Source organism: Phanerochaete carnosa (assembly GCF_000300595.1).
Source record: "Phanerochaete carnosa HHB-10118-sp unplaced genomic scaffold PHACAscaffold_13, whole genome shotgun sequence".
NCBI classification, from domain to species: domain Eukaryota; kingdom Fungi; phylum Basidiomycota; class Agaricomycetes; order Polyporales; family Phanerochaetaceae; genus Phanerochaete; species Phanerochaete carnosa.
The window spans coordinates 100,609-117,826 of NW_006767640.1; the positions used below are offsets into that span (position 1 = coordinate 100,609).

A 17,218-nucleotide genomic window follows, 5' to 3' on the forward strand; every position below is an offset into this window, starting at 1 on the left:
TCCCATCGTGGGAGAAGACGGCACAAATGTAGCTCACCGGTTCCTCGCCGAGCAAACCGAGTGCCTTGTCGGTGTTTCCGGATTGTGGCATGTCCACTCTACGCTTCGCCACATCCCAAAGTCGGAGGGTACCATCCCACGAGCCAGACACGATGCGAGTCCCGTCTCGATTGTGAGCGACGGTACTGACAGACCGGATGTGACCTGTAAATGCATGTCGAACACCGCCACGAGCAACGTCCAGGACAAGAACAGCGTTCTGCGACCCACACACGAACTCGCCTTCTGTCGGAAGGAAGCTGGGACTGAGGATGGATACGGATAGTGGGTCCAATGGCTGGAAGTCGCGAACGTGCTCTGCGGTCTTGACGTCCCAGACGGACAGTCGCCCCGGGCCAATTGGAGCAATCAAAATCTCGGAGCTGTCCGGTGTGAAGGCAGCAGTATGACGCGAGCCCTCGCCTTTGGGCTTCAATGTACGGTGAGTGGGGGCACCTCTGGACTCCACAGGCAGACTAAGTCCTTTGAGCTTGATGTCATCCAAAGGCCATCTGGAGACACAGCAATGGATAAAACACAGTCCCGGTGCATGGTCAAGGTCGACAAACAGGCTCCAATCTCGACATCCCAGATCTTAATGGAATGATCGTCAGAGCCGGAGACGACACGCCTGCCATCGTGCGTGAAGACTGCGCAGTTGACCCCACTCGTATGCCCTTCCAGGGTGCTGATAAGCATGCCAGATACAGCGTCCCAAATCTTGACTGTTTCATCTTCAGCAGCCGAAACGATGTGAGCACCGTTTGGAGAATACTCGATATCAAGAATGTCGTCGGAATGACCGTGAAGGACTAAGAGCGGGGTGAGCGTAGCCGCATCCCAGAGCCGTATATTGTGATCATCTCCTCCTGCAGAAGCGACTGTCTTACCATCCGGTGAGAAGTCGACAGCGCTGACTGGGCCGCCTTCGTGTGCGATGACTGTGGCCAAGTAGGCGTCCCAGGTGTCCGCCATTCCTCCGAAGGCCTTAACAGAGTTCCCTGCGTGCTGCTCATTTGCGTATGTCCGCGCAAGCATAGTCTGTCCCGGGATAAATGAGAGGACTGAATGATATAGTTGCAAGGCCGAACCACTGAGAGCAGGGTAGTAGCCAATAATAAGCCGTTCGCAGTCGTTCAACAGAACGGTGATCTTCCTTGCTCTGTCGTCACTGAGGGCCTACTCAAGATCTGAGATACTGAAGCAATACAGGAGAGAGAATCGTACTCACCCTGAGCTTGCGTTGCGACTTGTTGAGGCCGGATATGGCTTCGATTAGCACCCCAAGTAGGCTGCAGGCCTCGACCCAGTGAAGTAGTCGCTCCTGTGCGAACTCCAAAAGCGCGTCCAGGATTTCGTCCAACAGCTCTCCGCCCAACAAATGGGCACACCAGTGTCGACAGGCGTACTTCAGATACCATGGAATTGCGCTCCTCACGCGCTTATCCAGATCAGGAACGTCGCTATTGAGCAGAGAAGGGTCACGAATATTGCAGATATCGCGCTTGAGTCCTTGTAACACCTCGAGACACGCGCTGAGTAGTTGTGTGTGCTGGTGATGTGGGTCGACAGCGAGATAATGGTCTTTGCCTCGAATTGAGCCGAGCAAAAATTCGGAGAGTGTCGGATGGGTTGTGTGCGTATTCGCTGTCGTCTCTTTTGTATTTGATACAACAAGGACAGAGCCGAGGCCCTCAAGCTGCGGTTCAAGACGGCATATTAGCGAAGTGAAGGCATCGTAAGACATAAAACGTTGTGTACCATGAAACTCTGAATCGACCGGGATAATTTCTAGGCCAAACCGGCGATCTTCTCTGTCTCTTCATCGCTTGATAATGTCGATAATGTCTGCCGGAATTTGAGTTCTTGTGCTTCGTCATTAACTGTCTTCCAAGAGCTACGTGATGTGAGTAACATACTATAATCATACCATCAACAGCAAACTCACAGAAATAATCGGTCGAGTCTAGCCTGGTCGTGGAGTTCCGTACACTCTTGCACCATTTCTGCCAACTCTTTGACCTCCATGGCTAAGTCATTGATGCTCTCCGTGTTCATACGCGATCTCTGTTTTTGTAATGAGGATCAACGCTGGTGGGACGGTCTGCAATACACACCCGGACCATCCCCAGCATCGTCGTGGGAACACCCGTCTGCAAACGTGACATACCAAGATTGTTGGCAACATCTTTGAATATGTCGAAAGCCTTCTCTAGGCCTACGGATGCGGTCTTGGCGACATCCTCGGCGTCGTCTCTGCCCAGTTTTTCCTTCAGAGAACGCATATCTGTTGACGTGGCAATTCAAGCAGCAGTTCACATCACGGGCACATGTGGCCCGCATTAAAGCATGTGAGTCGGAACACGGGCCAAAGAAGGCGTGCACCGGTCGGCTATGCCGGGCGCTGAGCGGAGAGCTCATCCGGTGTATTCGGATTGTCGCGTATCGCTGGAGCTGCGGACAGCTGGCCGTGTCGTCAGTATGCGGCCGATGCACGTGCTGGCAACAGTAAGATGAGAAAAGGCTTACAAGCTTCGACCATGTGCGAGCCAAACGAGGACCTGCCGCTGTTGAAACGCTCTGACAGCACTCATTACGTGGCGCCAGTCAGCCTGCATAGTCGCGTGTACCATTAGCGCACCTCACTCTACATAAGGAGAGGAGAGCATACCATTCAACCTGGGGTATGGTCGCGTCTCGAGCTAGTTTCTCGCTGGATGGAGCCGAGGCACGGAAGTGCACCCAGCCTAAGCGGGGTTACCAGTGATATTGTGTGAGATGCAATCGCAGTCGTCGTGATTACAGCATCTAGGAAGAGTCTCGACTGAGAAAAGACATATATGGGATTACTTTGCGCACACTCACCTCGTTCTCGCCGCACTTTTGACCTAAGCTATGTTTCCCATAACTCAGAGGACGAAGAGGCGTACTCAACAACGTGAACCTCGGCCAGCGCGACGACGAGCCGCCTCTCCACATCTCGGGGGGCTTTGCTTCAGCTTAGGATCAGCGTCTTTGCCGGCCATTCTATGAAGCGGACCCGCGTAGTACACAAGCCTCAGGACAAAATGTTCGCCTTGCGAGCCCCATCGGCGACCCATCTCGCGACGTGAGTCATTAAGCCTCTTGAGAACGACCCTGAGGGCTCGCCATCGACTACATAAACTTTAAGGTGCACAGCATGACGGAAGGCAGTGAAGAGCCCATCTAAGTCCGAGTACGAAGATGCATGGAAGAGCGGGCTGTTTACGGCGATCGCGGCAAGCGGTGTAGCAGACGACTGGACGCGGGCGAGATGGCTCGCAACGGAGCCGAGGACGGCGTTGAGAGGGAGGTGTCTGTTGGAGTGGCGGACGAGATTAAGGTAGCCCCGGTCGACGAATATTGCGGTTCGGGGCACCTTAGCCACAAGTTCCATGTGATGGCGGGAGGGCGCATCAGGCTCGACGTTAACAAGCGCCATAAGGTTCGGGTGCCGCACTCGTGTGAAAACTCAGCATTCAAATCCGAACGCTGCGTCTTTATCGCGTTTGTACGTTAGAGCACATTTTGTAAATGAGTAGGGAGGGATCGGAGATAGTGTATAATACAACGAAACCGGACCATCTATAGATATTAAGCGAGGCCTGCTGAGCTGGGTCGGATCGTAAGGTATGGATGATACTGTCCGATGGAGATCCAAGAAGAGGGTGGAGATTTAATGCCTTCCCAACATCTTGTGCGACTCCTGGACATACTCCTCGGCTTCCTCTCTTTCGAAGCTTTGAACAGGACTGTCAGCTTATATTCATAGCCAATGCACACCGCACAACGTACCCAAGCTTGGTACCCTTCACGTGCATGTCGGGCTCACGGAACGCGAATGGGTTGATATCCGACTTGTAATCAAGGTTTGCCAAGCTATGGTTGACGAACCGGTGGGTGCTCTCGTCGCTCCGAACGGCGTACAGGACGTCGACCATCTTGGCATCAGGTCTTAGCCGCCAATAGTCCTTCGCAATCTCGGGGGCAGGGAAATTTTCCCTGAGGTGACGTTAGTGCGATTCACAGCATTACGCAACTGAATAAAACTGACCACTCAGGAATTCGGCCGTTCTCGAGGTCAGCAATGCAACGCGTGCTAACGCCGGTATGAGCTATATTTGTCCGCGAATGACGGGTGAGGTACTTACTATGTGTGTACAGCCTCCTCCTCGAGGTATGCGACGAATCGGTGGCAAATCCGTGGTGAAATGAGATACGACAAGACTGGTAGAGACGACATCAGCGAATACCTACATGAGACCTAACACAAGAATACGCACAAAAGGCGTTGTAGAAGACGCCCTGTGCGCCAAGCACCAGCGCACGGAAGAAGATCGATGGCTTCCGGATAGTCATGAACGTCATGAGATGCATTCGCTCGTTTTCGGCCTCCTCAAGCAATGTGTGGATCCAGCCGGCATCACGTCTCTGTGCGCAAAATGATAAGTATTAGGGGTGCACACATGAACGCAGCAGATGTACCATGAGACGAAGACTTCGAAGGTGGCGAAGGACCGCAGCAACCATGCCGGGAACACCGGCAATAGTTTCCAGGAATAGGATACGCTGCAGCCATTGGTGGTCTGTCATAGCATAGCCCTGTTTTCGCAATTCCTCAAGCGACAGGTTCAATGCGGGAGGTTCACTCTTCTCCTTGTAGCCAGAGACCCAGTCGAAGCACCTCCTGGTGGTTGTCACGAGGGTCCGCGCGATCTTGTCTGGAAGAGTAGTCGGTTCACGATGAATGACCTATGGGAATAAGTCTCAGCCGACGCTGTACGTGGCGCTTACAACGCGACGTACCTTGACAGCTTTCAGCTCGCCATCGGAATACACAGGGTGGAAGAGCACCCAGTCTCCGTGAATTGGAGGCTGCTCAGTCGCAACGTCTGTGGTGGTCAACACCTTCTCCTCGGCCTTGCGCTGCTCTGGCACCAAATCCTCTGTACATAGTTCGTAAGGATGGCGCTCGTAAGCTTGCTGACAATTCTGGACACGGACGTACTTCTGTGCAAACCCTCCGTGCCCTGCACGGCTTTCGCATCCGCCGGCTTTGCGGATAAGGAGTTTCGGAGCGCGGTATCTGTCGAGAAAGCACGAGGGTAGGTGGCAACGAGCAGCCGAGTCGCAACATGCGGCGTGAGCACGATACGGTGCGACGGGGCCCTCAAGGCAGAGGTGCATGCGGTCCGTAGCATGGTATGTTTGCAGACAATGAGTAGAATGTGTTTTGGCCGTTGATCGAACGGAGACTCCTTTTATACACCTTTGCTCTTCATTATCCGAGCGCCCCGTCTCGTTCCGAAGCACTGTCCGACTGCGACCGCACAGCTCCAACGCTAAAAGGGGTCCTCACAAGGCTTGCGTTACGACGGCGTTCAGAATGGCACGCGGCTGTGATCGTCCACTGCCCGCCGTTCAAACACTCGACCCTTTTGTGATTCTGAGATGGCAACCAAGCCCAAAATCAGGGCCAATAAGGAAGGAGAATGTCTGCTTTAGGAAGGACCGTGTAGGCCGGGAGTTGCACTGGGAGCGCTCACGTTTGCTTTCGACCAATCAGATGCATGCCCACGTAAGCATACGAATGTCTGGCGCGGCACCAGTCGCCGCTGAGCCCCTTGTTCTCAGCTGCATGCTAGATTGAAACAGATGCTATGTTATTTGAAGGGAGATGACTTACTAGCTTCTATCGGCATTCGAAGTGCTGTGGATATATCCATCCAGCGTGGCAGCAATAGGTCATCGAGACTGCTGCTGGGGCCGTTTGAGACCGCATCTCGGGCAGTCGAGGAGAAAGGCATGAATTTACGCACGGCCAAACTTTAGTGAGCCTCGCTATATGTAGTCGACGAACTTCTGGAGACAGCTGTGGGCGAGAAGAAGTGTCTAACGGCCGAGATAGCAGCTGTAGCCGATAGAAAGAACACAATTCCACACTGCCTAAGCCGTGCGAGGATCTGCGCCAGATTCATTCAAGACTGGCGTGTTTGTGAGCAGTCGGAGTGAGGTACCTGTCTTGCACAGCGGGGCATATGTCCAGAAGGAGGCGAAGGGGATGACCTTCATGAGCTTGGCGTGGTGCTGGCATGCTCATCATCCTTTTTATCTGCTAGTTTGCGCTCCTCGGGGGTCAAAGAAAAGAATGCATCACGTTGATGTTGCAGCCACCTTCTGGGCTGTACAATGGACTGAAGGTAAGAAGGTGACGCATCGCGTACTGGAATGGACGACTCACCGGGCTGAACACATGCTCACTCTCTCCATAGTCTGCGAAGAAGACGCAGTAGAGTATTGCGGCTGCAGCATGCGCGGAATAAGCGTAGTACTGGATTAGACATTGAACAGTGCGCACCAGGAATGACGACAAAGTTGGAGAGCCTCTGTGCTGTCCAGAACCAGGACCGGCGGTGGTCCGGTGGTTCGTGCGCCTGGGGCGGGTCGTGTCTAGGCTTTGAGGAGTTGTGTGAGAGCCGACGGCTGGCAGCTCGGGAGAGACTCTGCGATGGCACGCGCGGGGGTCGAGTGAGGGCCCGGCCAATCATGGATGGCTGAGGAGGAGTACCGCCCGAGGCTGGCGGTGGAGTTGGCGATAATTACGGCGTGGCTGGCTGGGCCCTGGCGCGGGCGCTTTGACTGTCAGCCGCCGGCTGATGGAAAACAGACAACCCTAAAATGGCAAGGTATACATTACATCTCCGGACTCGGACTTGACTTCCTTGTCCAAGCTCTTTCCCCTGCTCACCCTCCATCTCCCCTGCGATGGACTATGTCAAGTACGAAGTAGACCTCGCTGGCTCAGAACAACGGCCTCTGAAACGTCCCAGACAGCGCAAGGAAGGGGACGATGGCCACCGCCCGTATAACCCCCAGTCCGGTCCGTCCGGAGTCCACTTGGAGGTCGATGACCACGCCGAGGCGAGCGCAAGGAAGGGCAGGAAAAGGCCACTGTCTTGCGGCGAGTGTAGAAGGTTCGTTGCACTCCTTGTGTATCCTATTCGCCTTGCTCACCACGACGTACGTGGCAGATTAAAGCTCAAGGTATTGTTCGAAGCCCGATGCGCCACTATGTGATGCCTTACTCTCGTCGTTACAGTGCGACCGTGTCTTCCCCTGCCAGTCATGTCGCAAGCGAGGGTGTGCGGAGATATGCCCTGAAGGTGCTCTCACAGGAGGGAAAGGTAGCAGGTCTGTCTATCCCGGTCAGCCCACGCTTCCACTGTTGACATGCCCCAAAGGTTTATCCTCGCCAATACCGAACAACTCCACGATAAAATCAAGACAATGAGCGAGCGCATAAACCTGCTTGAGGATGCGCTGCGGTCGACGAATTCCAAGCTGTCCCACGCCGAGCATCCCCTCCTGCGGCAGGAGCTGTTGCTCATCAAGAAGTCGCCCGAATTGTTCGGGATCGATCAACAGATGATGGTCCACGATACTACTCCCGAACGTAGAATCGAGGATCACACCCATACAAGTCCCGCGGCTTCGTCAAAGGACGGGGAAGAGGTAAGGACCGTTGTATGCCACTCCTAGCTCCGAGCCGGGTGCTCAGTCCGCCTTATTCTACAGTATGCCACTACCTCCAACACTCCGGTCGGTCATTACCAGCCTACACAGCAAGAAGTCTCGCCCGAATTGGCCAGACTCGCTCGCTCGTTCCCTTCGCCGTGGTCGATATGTTTTGAGCTGGACCTTGACATGCGGCAGCGACTCCGGGACATGCTCCCGCGGCGGGAAGATGCCGAACACCTATGTGAACAGGCACGGATGAATGCATTCTGGCAGTGAGTGCTTGCCTCCGTCTGTTCCGGGCACATTCGGCCGCAATTAGCTGACCTCGGGCTCACAAGATACCTACCGGACGCGAGCGAGACTTTCCTTCCTAATCTTATACACAGCGTCTACACCACGTCGCTATCTGCACTGCTGCCCCATCGATTGGGGCTCTTCCTTATGGTTCTCGCGATAGGTACGATGGTCGACCTTCGCCATGGTCCGGATAGACACAAGGCCGAGATGTACCATAATCTCGCACGAGCGGCATTGTGCGAGGTGCCTCTTATGGACGACACCAGCCTGGACGCCGTCAATGCTCTGGTGAGTTCTGCCTGACAGTGCCGATATTACCGGGCCGGTCAAAGTTAATGTGCTTCGCGCAGTTCTTCATGGAATGGTACCTCCTGACATTTTCCGACAATAAGAAGGCGTTGGAGTACGCATGGGGAATTATGGTCGGTACAAGGGCTCCTTTTATTTTCAGCTATCACATCTAACGTAATGGATGTGCAGGGCCTCGCGACCAGGCTGGCATATTCGGTGAGGCCTTATACTGTACCAGCGTCCCAACTATCCTAATTCGGTATTCCGTAGATCGGTATTCGTACGTAGTCCGGGCGGAATCCTTCCTCTCCGCCAACGTTTGCTCACATTGGCGCCCCGTTCAGATCGGGATGGCGTTAGGTCGAAGCTTATTCCCGAGGAGTCAGACAAACGACGAACGCTCTTCTGGGATTTGGTCGGCGCGGACGCGCGACTGGTGAGTCCTTGCCCCAAGTGGCGTAGCCTGCGCCTCTATTTTTGATGGTTCCTCACCGGAGCTCGTCCCTATTACTCAGGCCCTGATGTTACGTCGCCCGCCCTCAATATGTTTGCGCAATGTAGACGCCAAGCAACCAGCGTTCAATGGCGACTCACCAGACGCACAGTGTCAGTGTCTATTCCTGGTGCTGCGTGGCGCTTTTATGTCTCATCTCCGCGTCCGCAGATCATCATTGGCAGTACAGCTTTTTGGAGCACTGCATGATCCCAGTCTTGGATCGTGTCTCATCAACGCAGCCGGCCAGTTATACCGAGATTCTCGGGCTTGACAACCGGGTCCGGAATTTCGATGTCCCGCCAACGCTGCAGATGGTCGACAATGACAGAGTGACGACCAACGAAGCAATGCAACAGGCGATGACCGCATGCACTCGCGAGATAGGTAAGAAACCCCTCGGTTTACCTGTCGGCGTCCGTATTTATCCTTTCATTTATACAGCGCTATTGCATTTACACAGGAACTACTTCACCCAGGCCCTGACCTCGTCGCAAGATTTCACAGTCAAGCACCGCTATACACCCTCGGTCCTAGCGGTCTACTCGAGCGCATGCAAACTAATTTGGTCTGTGGAGGCCCTGTACTCGTGGGAGCCGGCGCTAAGCACGCGCTTTATGGTCTTCTGGTCAAACTGTTTCTCAGCCGCGGTACGTGCGTTTACACACAGGTTTCCGGTGGTTTTAACTAACAAGCTCGCGGTAGTGTGCACTGTGCTTCCTCGTCTCCCGCGCTCCGTCCCTCGGCATCACACCCCGTGCGCTGCAAGAGCTTGATAAGGTATTGACATTGTTCAAGGACGTTAGCGACCATGTGCCGAAGGTCGCTTCATACCTGGTGAGCCGCATCCCTTCATCCGTTTCAGGATGATGCGCTCACACTATACACAGCATATCCTGGACAAGCTTGTCGCACGGGGTCGAGAGCATTACGTCAACTGGCGTGGCGGCGTGCAGACGGCGCACGACGAGATGCAAGATGAAATCTGCCAGTTCGCACGGCGCATTATCCCACCGGCGGGCGAATTTTCCTCTGCCGCCGACGCTAACATCTCGGATCCGTTCGAGCACGCGCACGCACATCTCCGGCGTTGTTTGGACCAAGCGACGGCGGCAGATCCCTGCCTGCCTTCCGGCTTCCACTTGACACGCATCCGCGGACCCGTCGGCGCGATCATGCACGCACAGTCTGATGTGCGCTCATATAGCGCCCCTGGAGAGCTTCCTGGCCGCGCCCGGGGCATGTCGTGGTCCGCCGCCGCCGGGAGGACGGGATACAATGGCGACTATGCTGCTGCCTCCGGTGGGGCGCTGGGCGCCGATATTGCAGAGAGCAGCTGGATGAGCTGGCTATAGATTGCGTTTCTTTTGGTACCGGATCAATACTCTTATTTGCTAAGTTTTTCTCCATATTTTCGACGCAGTAATGTTTCCTGTGAACAAGGATGACCCTTCTTGATGTAATATGTACTCTATAAATCTCCGGGTATTTATTTGTCGTAGATAGGACGTCCAGAAGGATTGTTGTTGTACAGTTCTGATTGGACTTGGGTTCTATGACAATAGGACCATGCTAGGGTGCCAGCCGCTCAATCTTCCACTGCGGGCTGTTGTCCGAGGAACCTTCTACTCGTAAGTAACGCACACGGTCGTGTAAGCGAGATGGCTTTCCCATCCAGAACTCGATTTCGCTAGTAAAATTTCAGTGATAGGAACCGTCATGTAAGATAGATGCAGGCGTACTCAGGAACTACCCGCCAACCGCCCCAGAAATCAGGAAGCGGCACCTCCGCCTCCTTGGCACTTTCATCAATGGCAAACTTGGTCTTGACTTCGTCTAGCCTCCTCGACAGCTCCCCCTCTTCTACCACTGAGCTCTGCGGGCTCGTCCACGCCCCAAGCCTGCTCCCTAGCGGACGGCTCTGGTAGTACTCTTCGCTCTCCTCATGGGTAAGCTTCTCGACACGGCCGACGACGCGGACCTGCCTGTGGACCTCTTTCCAGTAGAACGCAAGTGCAGCATACGGGTTCTCGAGGAGCTCGCGAGACTTGCGCGAGGTGTAGTTCGTATAGAAGACGAAGCCCCGGCTGTCGAGCTGCTTGAAGAGCACGAAGCGGCTCGAGGGCACGCCGGCCTTGTTCGCGGTCGAGAGCGACATCGCTTCAGGCTCGAGCACCTGCTCGCGCACCTCAGTCATCCACGTGCGGAACTGCTCAAACGGATTCGGCGAGACTGTGCTCGGGGAGATAGACTCTTTCGGGTCGTACTGGTGATGGCTCAGGACCTTGAGCTGGCCGGGCGCGGGAATGACGACGTCCATGCTGGAAGGCCTCCGGGCTCGGAGGATGTGGGCGAGGGGAAGAATAAGACGGGGGATTGGTGCGGCGGTAGGAAAGGACTTGGTCAGTCGCAGAGAATGCGGTGAAAACATGAAGTGTGAGCTATGACTCCATTTAGCAAATCTTTGCCATCGGACGCCACAACGGCTTTACATCATGTTCTCGGCCCTTCATTAAATTGCCGAACCTCACCCAGCGCATAGCAGCGCATGTACATCTTCTTGTGGTTTGAACGCAGTTTTTACGTGGACCCGTGAGTGTCATTTCTGATAGGCAGATACCGCTCGTAGTACAGGAGATTTCGTTGACCAGCTTCCGACCAGCATCCACGACCAACACAAGAACTTAACAGCTTTCACGATTTCCCGCCGCAGTTCAGCTCCTGGACTTCAAAAGAGCTGGGTTTGTGCAAGGGTTTCTGGCCCGTCCGAAATTCCTCAGCACTTTGAGTGGCCGCTCTGAGCTTTAATTTGCCTCGGGAGTAACCAGTAATGCTTCATCAGGCACCAGGTTCGTCAATCCTCAGTCACTTCGCGGCATTGGGGCACGCTCACATAGCGAGTTGTACCGTTGACGGCGTAAGGCACTGACACAGTTAGCGTGGTGGTATAGTACTTGCATCTTTGCCTGATGCGATCTCGCAGGGTGGGTATTATTAAGGTCTTACAAGACCTTCAAGTACACCGATCGGGCAATTCACCGCTCATTGGCTGTGGCAGAGGCCGTAATGAGGCTGAGATGAGCTCAGTGGCCGAGTCTAGAAGCTACATAGCCGGCATTTCTGACCGAGAGCTCACGAGAAGTGAGTCACGCAACAAGGGCCAATATTCAAATAGCCTAACGTGTTCTGAGACATCGTCTCAAGTCTCGACAGCTCTAGGCAACTCCCTGAGATTTGAACAGATAACCTTGAGCATGCTCGGCGTGCGAGGAGATGTATGTGATGTAAGGTCGAGTCCGGTATATTGGATCAGGATGTATATTTGAATATTGAGCTGGGACATGTGTTGGTTCCTTAGGCCTTAGAGGCTATGCCCTGTCATTCGGGTACCGACGCACATGGGCGTTATCTGTGTGAAGAACTCGATAATTTCGAACTGACCGAGACGTTCATGTGTCACAGATAGGCACAGACGTCGCTTGCACCAAGATCCTGGTGGGACACCTTGCAGGTTGCTGGCGATGGTCGGAGGAAATGGCGTTGGTATGTTCTACTCCTGGGGCTTCTGGGCTCGCTTCAAACCTTGGTTGTCCCACTAGGGTAATGAGTTACCTCAGCTAGGAGTTTGCACAGCGCGTTTCAGTAAACTATCTCTAGGTCAGTTCGTGTGGTGCAGCTTGAAGGTACTGCAGCCACTTTCAAATCTGGACCATGAGGACAGTATCCAAACAACTGCACCGCTAAGATCATCATGGTCAACCCATGTTGTTGGAGCTGCACGGCTGCAAGCTCTTCAAGCGCGGCATTGTCTCTGTTGTCTTCTCAGAGCTCTTCGTCTTCATGGAAGTCTCGATGAAGTGTTACAGCGTATAAAATGAGTCTAATATGATGTTAATGCTGCCGAGCACCCAATAATATTGTTTGCACGGCTTAAACAAGCTACCTAACTAAGGAAACGGTGGCGGGAGGGGTGGGACACTCACCCGACCTTTTAGAACCCAGCCGTCACACGTGCCACATGATTCTGTGGGACAACTCGTCATCCAAGCGAGACAAGCGAAGTGCGGCGAGGTGTAGCAATGTGAAGCCAGCCCGCGAGAATTGAGCATGCCTATACACCGTGTGTTGTGGTGGGATAACCGTGACTGTTCTTAGCCGGTTGCCTCTTCCGGTCTAGTTCAGGAATTAGGGCCAAATAATTGTAAATAAAATTCCATGATAAGGAGTTTTATGATTAGAGAGATTAGATGCGCTTCCGCGAGAAGTGTTTGCCGACTGCTTGCCTTGGCCGTTACCACTCTTCTAGCCCGGACCTCATCCTTTCCTGAGTCGTTCGTCCTCCTTCGCCCTCTCGTCGCCGTCGCTATCGTCGAGAGTGGTGCACTATGTACCCCATAGCCGACCTCACCGCCTTCTGCCGCAGGACTTCGGGAGATGTCCCTCCCAAACTCGTCGTGAGTATGCCTCAGACGTACCCACGCGTAATCTGCTCACGTATCTTGTCCGGGCAAGGGGGCTTCGACCACCGTGGTGGGCTCCAAGATGTATCTTTACGTGTGTATCTTTCCGTTTTCACTTCTTTCGGCCAGCTTATGCACTGCTACAGGGCGGTCGTCTCGTGGCAGAACGCAAGATGGTTTCTGACATTTATGTATTCGACTTTGAGACCTTGCGTTGGGAGAAGATTGCTCAACCACCGGATGATCACGTCCCTCAGGCACGCTATTTTCATAGCGCAGATACATGTGCGTACTTTGATTTAGCTGTCCCCTTGCTCGTTTGCTTCAGGGCTGTCCATGCTTCGTCGTGTGACACATCAATTCTCTCGCGACGCCGCGTGGTTTTCTCCACCGTCCGCAAATCCCGTGTATCTTCGCCGCCATTTTTCAGCTGATATTGATTCTTTGCAGGGAACAACCACCTCATCATTTTTGGGGGAATGGCCATCAGCCTTCAGTCCGACAACCCGGAGGACCTCTGTGTCCTCAACGACGTCCGGCTCTTCAACCTCGCTACCCACCGCTGGGTTCCCTCCAAAGAATACCCTTCGTCCTCCCCTGTGCCCAAAGCGCGCTACGCCCACCTATCTTCTGTCAGCGCACACAAGTTGTTCATCATTGGCGGCCAGGATCTCAATAACGTCTGGCTTGATGACGTCCATGTATACGATTTGTCACTCGGAGACTGGATTACCCGGCGAGATTACCCACGACATTGCGGCACCTACCGTTCTGTTGCCGTGACGGCTGACAGGCGTGTCCGCCTGCCACAGGAGGAACGTCAGAATACTGCCCATCTTGGACCTCCGGGCGTGCGATTCAATACCCACACGAATGCCCAGCCGAGTCCGGACGTGACCCAGCCAGGCTCTTTTGTCCATCTTCCGTACTCTACTGATCCAACGATTGAATTCCCTTGCGACGTCTTTCTGTTCAGCAACTATAACGTAAGCGTCTCTGATATTTCTGATGACAGCTCTTCTGACATACATTTCGTACAGTTCACAGATGTACAGCGAGAGCTGGAAGTTCTGGCGCCCTTGCCGAACAACGACTTTACTGTGTCAGATCGCTCGTCGGCAATGACCGGCCAATTCTTCCCTCCCGGACTACGTTTCCCGACGGGTGCCATTCTCGGCACGCACTTCATCGTCGCGGGAACCTACCTCTCGCAGAGCTTCCAATCATTCTCCATCTGGGCACTAGACCTTGTCGCGATGACCTGGTCACGGATAGACCCGGGGAGCACACTTTCAGGCACGAGCGGGTCCTGGTTCCGTAGCTGCCTCTGGACAGAGGCGAACAAATACCTAGTGTTCGGGAATCGCCACGGCAACCTCGTCGAAGACTACAACCGCCGCCTACTTAGCTGGGATCACGTAATCGTCATCGACCTGGAGGCATTTGGCATTTACCAGCCCCCACCGCTAGTGATCGATATCCCTCAGCAGGAGCTTGGTCTTGCTGCACTAGAGGAGGGTGTTCTTGCCGATTTCGAGGTCATTTGTGACGATGGCCGCAAGATCAAATGCTCGCGCAAATTGCTTGAAAGCCGCTGGCCTTGGTTCAAGAAGCAACGGCAACAGTTTCTCCAGGCTGCCGTACGCGCTATGGAAACTGTGCCGTCGATGCCTGCAGAGACACCACTTCCGGAGGTCCATGCGGCTTCCGACAAGGGCGAACAACGTCCTGACCCACGCCTTATGGCGCGGGCGCTCAACCTTTCCGAACCGTATCCCATCACTCTCGCGTTCTTGCAATATCTGTACTCCATGGCGCTGATCACTCCCTTGCAACATGCGCCTGCTGTGCTCAGTCAGCTCCTACTGCTATCGAGTACGTACGACTTGCCACATCTTCAATCGTTGGTCAAACATGCCATGCATCGGACTTTAACTTTTGCAACGTCGGTTGGCATCTACGGTGTGTCCACGTTGTGCAACTGCAGAAGTCTACAGATTAGGTGGGTTGAGCTCTTCTATTGGTTCGATTAGCTGACGGACTGGCCCTTATCACAGAGCATTGCGCGTGGTAATGGTGAGCTACCCTGAGAGGCAATTCCTTCTTACGTAGAATGATACCGATGCTCTATCCAGGCATATAGCCAAAAGCGACCGAATGCTGGACGAGCTCGGACTGACAAGGATGGATCTGGGGGAAGCCGACACCACGAATCAAACGGGAGTGGCTCAGGTCCTGGGGGTCACACCTCCGAGCAAAGGACTACGACACGGCCTCGTGGTATGTCGGATGCATCGTACATGCAGACATCGGATGGTGCAAACGCCATGGGGCTTGGAAGGGAGTATGCCAACGGTACTGGTAGGCAACGAGTGTGATAGCTGGCATGGACGATACCCGCTCACTGCCTCTCGAATTAATTTAGTGTCTCTGCATTCTATCCTGTCAGAATCGAATCTTGCTATGCTCCTCGAAGAATCTAGACGCTGTTTTGGTATTGGCCATCGCTCGAATGAAAGCGCCAGCTCCAGCAGAACCACGACCGGCTCACAGCCTGAAGACCGCGAAGCGACGCCGACTCCCCGAGCGCCAATCGACCGACACCGACCGACGACCCTGCCCGCTCGGCCTCCCGGACGACAAACCTTCCGCTATGCTTCGCAGCCGTCGACTCCTCGGTTGCCGCATGCTGCCCGCCCCGTTATGGCAGATACTCCTGCGATACCTCTCAAGCAAACTGTTACGGCGCATGTTCGATCAAGCAGCATTGTTTCGATGGCTACCGAAGAGGATATTGTCGCATTGACCGACATTCTCTCTCCCGCCACCGCCAAGCGCCCCCCTCCGGAATCCACACGGCATCTTTCCACTCCGACAGGTCCGAACCCGAGCAGGTCTTTCATTTCTGCTTCCGACCGCCGACCCCAGCGCTCTCAGACCGTGCCTTCCATGCCTGCAGCCTCCGACCAGCCGTCGCCCGAGCATGATATTTTGGAGGGCTACTTTGAAAGCGCCCACCTCCCGCCCTCGCCGCCCTCGATGTCCTTCCACCTGCCTCACTTTCGCCCGCGATACCTCAGCGACACCTCATCCCTCGCAACCTCCGAGTCTCACAGCAGCACCTCACTATCGACGCCACCCCTCAGCCGCACACCGTCCTTCCAGGTCGCGAACAACGCGTCGCCGGTGAGCTCTTCCACTACGTCCATCAGGTCCTTGCCGACCGAACCCGCGTCGCCCGCGCCGGGCTTGGGCGTCATTTTCGAGAGCAGGCAGCCCAACGACGCGACCTTGCGCTCGCGACCCCAGCGCGCGCCCACGCTAGACGACGGCGCTTCGCCGCACGCGTTCTCGGCGAAGGACCACCAGTCGATGCTGCCGACGCCGACGGCCTCGCCGGTCTCGCTCGTGCCGTCGAGCCCGCCGCACTCGCCCCCGGGCACGGACATCCCGCTCTGGGCCCGGCCGTCCACACCCTCGGGCGGCGGGCTGCGCGGCACGCGGGCGGTCACGAAATTCTTGGCGCTCGCCAGCGGCGCGGGGAAGCGCGTGTCATCGGACAAGCAGGCACGGGATGAGGAGAAGCGAGCACGGGATGAGGAGAAGCGAGCACGAGACGAGGAGAAGCGGGCACGAGACGAGGAGAAGCGGCGCAAGAAGCAGGAGGCCAAGGAGCACCGCGAGTGGCTCGCGTACCACTTCCATCAGCAGGCATTGAACACCGCCTATCAGGAGTCCATCGAGTCCGAGGGCAGTAGCAGCCGGCGGCGCCAGCGGCAGCAGTACGAGGAAGAAATCACGAGGTTCCAGCTCGCGCCTTAGGGCTGCCGAGGTCGCGTTTTCCCCTGACAGATGTATCACTTGATGTAATTGTGCGTATTCCACTTCTGATTGGTTCGAACTAGATTTCTTGCTCGCCTCGTCACTCCTTTTTGTTGCGGATACCTCCATCAGGCGTATTATAACCTTACCGATTGTTTATCGCTCATTGCTTATTTCTTATTGCTTATTACTATGATAAAACTATGTATGTGCTCATTTAGTTACAGCTACTCGTACAAGTACACTTAGAGAGGGAGAAAAATCCGACGTTGTGGCT

At 54.8% G+C, this 17,218-nt stretch overlaps 6 protein-coding genes across 6 annotated transcripts in view; 1 reads left to right on the forward strand and 5 right to left on the reverse strand.

Moving 5' to 3' along the window:
• Positions 1 to 966, reverse strand: part of PHACADRAFT_53451 (uncharacterized protein) — a gene marked incomplete at both ends in the record, with an annotated part of 2,589 nt that extends 1,623 nt beyond the window's left edge. The window contains 2 exons of the mRNA XM_007401511.1: positions 113 to 259; positions 517 to 966. Coding sequence (XP_007401573.1) covers positions 113 to 259; positions 517 to 966 — 597 coding nt within the window. The remainder of the gene's footprint in view (positions 1 to 112; positions 260 to 516) is intronic.
• A 310-nt stretch (positions 967 to 1,276) lies between these two features.
• Positions 1,277 to 2,917, reverse strand: PHACADRAFT_214067 (uncharacterized protein; the record flags this gene model as incomplete). The annotated part of the gene is made up of 6 exons (XM_007401512.1): positions 2,905 to 2,917; positions 2,711 to 2,847; positions 2,569 to 2,651; positions 2,157 to 2,503; positions 1,988 to 2,106; positions 1,277 to 1,936 (listed from the first exon to the last, which is right to left on the reverse strand). A coding segment is annotated over exon 6 (510 nt), but the record flags the coding sequence as incomplete, so codon positions are not given.
• On the reverse strand, positions 2,876 to 5,513 carry PHACADRAFT_131107 (uncharacterized protein). Its single transcript, XM_007401513.1, has 8 exons — positions 5,069 to 5,513; positions 4,867 to 5,006; positions 4,546 to 4,812; positions 4,344 to 4,491; positions 4,212 to 4,287; positions 4,115 to 4,159; positions 3,856 to 4,062; positions 2,876 to 3,800 (listed from the first exon to the last, which is right to left on the reverse strand). The coding sequence occupies exons 1-8, from the start codon at positions 5,259 to 5,261 to the stop codon at positions 3,737 to 3,739; spliced, it is 1,140 nt and encodes a 379-aa protein (XP_007401575.1). The 5' UTR covers positions 5,262 to 5,513; the 3' UTR covers positions 2,876 to 3,736.
• Positions 5,514 to 6,164: 651 nt separating this feature from the next.
• Positions 6,165 to 6,608, reverse strand: PHACADRAFT_80041 (uncharacterized protein; the record flags this gene model as incomplete). The annotated part of the gene is made up of 3 exons (XM_007401514.1): positions 6,165 to 6,242; positions 6,302 to 6,363; positions 6,419 to 6,608. Coding segments are annotated over 3 exons (330 nt in total), but the record flags the coding sequence as incomplete, so codon positions are not given.
• Positions 6,609 to 6,809: 201 nt separating this feature from the next.
• PHACADRAFT_265018 (uncharacterized protein) lies at positions 6,810 to 11,012 on the reverse strand. Its single transcript, XM_007401515.1, has 16 exons — positions 10,402 to 11,012; positions 9,550 to 10,349; positions 9,365 to 9,496; positions 9,104 to 9,309; positions 8,831 to 9,046; positions 8,682 to 8,772; positions 8,511 to 8,602; positions 8,437 to 8,446; positions 8,356 to 8,382; positions 8,226 to 8,297; positions 7,917 to 8,163; positions 7,636 to 7,850; positions 7,302 to 7,572; positions 7,160 to 7,251; positions 7,092 to 7,104; positions 6,810 to 7,034 (listed from the first exon to the last, which is right to left on the reverse strand). The coding sequence occupies exons 1-2, from the start codon at positions 10,977 to 10,979 to the stop codon at positions 10,232 to 10,234; spliced, it is 696 nt and encodes a 231-aa protein (XP_007401577.1). The 5' UTR covers positions 10,980 to 11,012; the 3' UTR covers positions 6,810 to 7,034; positions 7,092 to 7,104; positions 7,160 to 7,251; positions 7,302 to 7,572; positions 7,636 to 7,850; positions 7,917 to 8,163; positions 8,226 to 8,297; positions 8,356 to 8,382; positions 8,437 to 8,446; positions 8,511 to 8,602; positions 8,682 to 8,772; positions 8,831 to 9,046; positions 9,104 to 9,309; positions 9,365 to 9,496; positions 9,550 to 10,231.
• A 1,981-nt stretch (positions 11,013 to 12,993) lies between these two features.
• On the forward strand, positions 12,994 to 15,612 carry PHACADRAFT_265021 (uncharacterized protein). Its single transcript, XM_007401516.1, has 7 exons — positions 12,994 to 13,113; positions 13,172 to 13,213; positions 13,266 to 13,404; positions 13,570 to 14,105; positions 14,160 to 15,121; positions 15,177 to 15,195; positions 15,255 to 15,612. The coding sequence occupies exons 1-7, from the start codon at positions 13,045 to 13,047 to the stop codon at positions 15,495 to 15,497; spliced, it is 2,010 nt and encodes a 669-aa protein (XP_007401578.1). The 5' UTR covers positions 12,994 to 13,044; the 3' UTR covers positions 15,498 to 15,612.
• The last annotated feature ends 1,606 nt before the right edge of the window (positions 15,613 to 17,218 follow it).

What these genes read in the sequence shown, in the direction of transcription:
- PHACADRAFT_265018 (XM_007401515.1), bottom strand. Translation starts at nt 10,979, where the DNA reads ATGGACGTCGTCATTCCCGCGCCCGGCCAGCTCAAGGTCCTGAGCCAT. An exon ending in GGTTGGCGGGTAGTTCCTGA is followed by an intron (nt 10,350 to 10,401) that starts GTACGCCTGCAT and finishes AAATTTTACTAG; the next exon opens with CGAAATCGAGTTCTGGATGG.
- PHACADRAFT_265021 (XM_007401516.1), top strand. Translation starts at nt 13,045, where the DNA reads ATGTACCCCATAGCCGACCTCACCGCCTTCTGCCGCAGGACTTCGGGA. An exon ending in GCTCCAAGATGTATCTTTAC is followed by an intron (nt 13,214 to 13,265) that starts GTGTGTATCTTT and finishes GCACTGCTACAG; the next exon opens with GGCGGTCGTCTCGTGGCAGA. An exon ending in TTTTCATAGCGCAGATACAT is followed by an intron (nt 13,405 to 13,569) that starts GTGCGTACTTTG and finishes GATTCTTTGCAG; the next exon opens with GGAACAACCACCTCATCATT.
- PHACADRAFT_131107 (XM_007401513.1), bottom strand. Translation starts at nt 5,261, where the DNA reads ATGCTACGGACCGCATGCACCTCTGCCTTGAGGGCCCCGTCGCACCGT. An exon ending in CACGGAGGGTTTGCACAGAA is followed by an intron (nt 5,007 to 5,068) that starts GTACGTCCGTGT and finishes AACTATGTACAG; the next exon opens with AGGATTTGGTGCCAGAGCAG. An exon ending in AACGGCCGAATTCCTGAGTG is followed by an intron (nt 4,063 to 4,114) that starts GTCAGTTTTATT and finishes ACGTCACCTCAG; the next exon opens with GGAAAATTTCCCTGCCCCCG.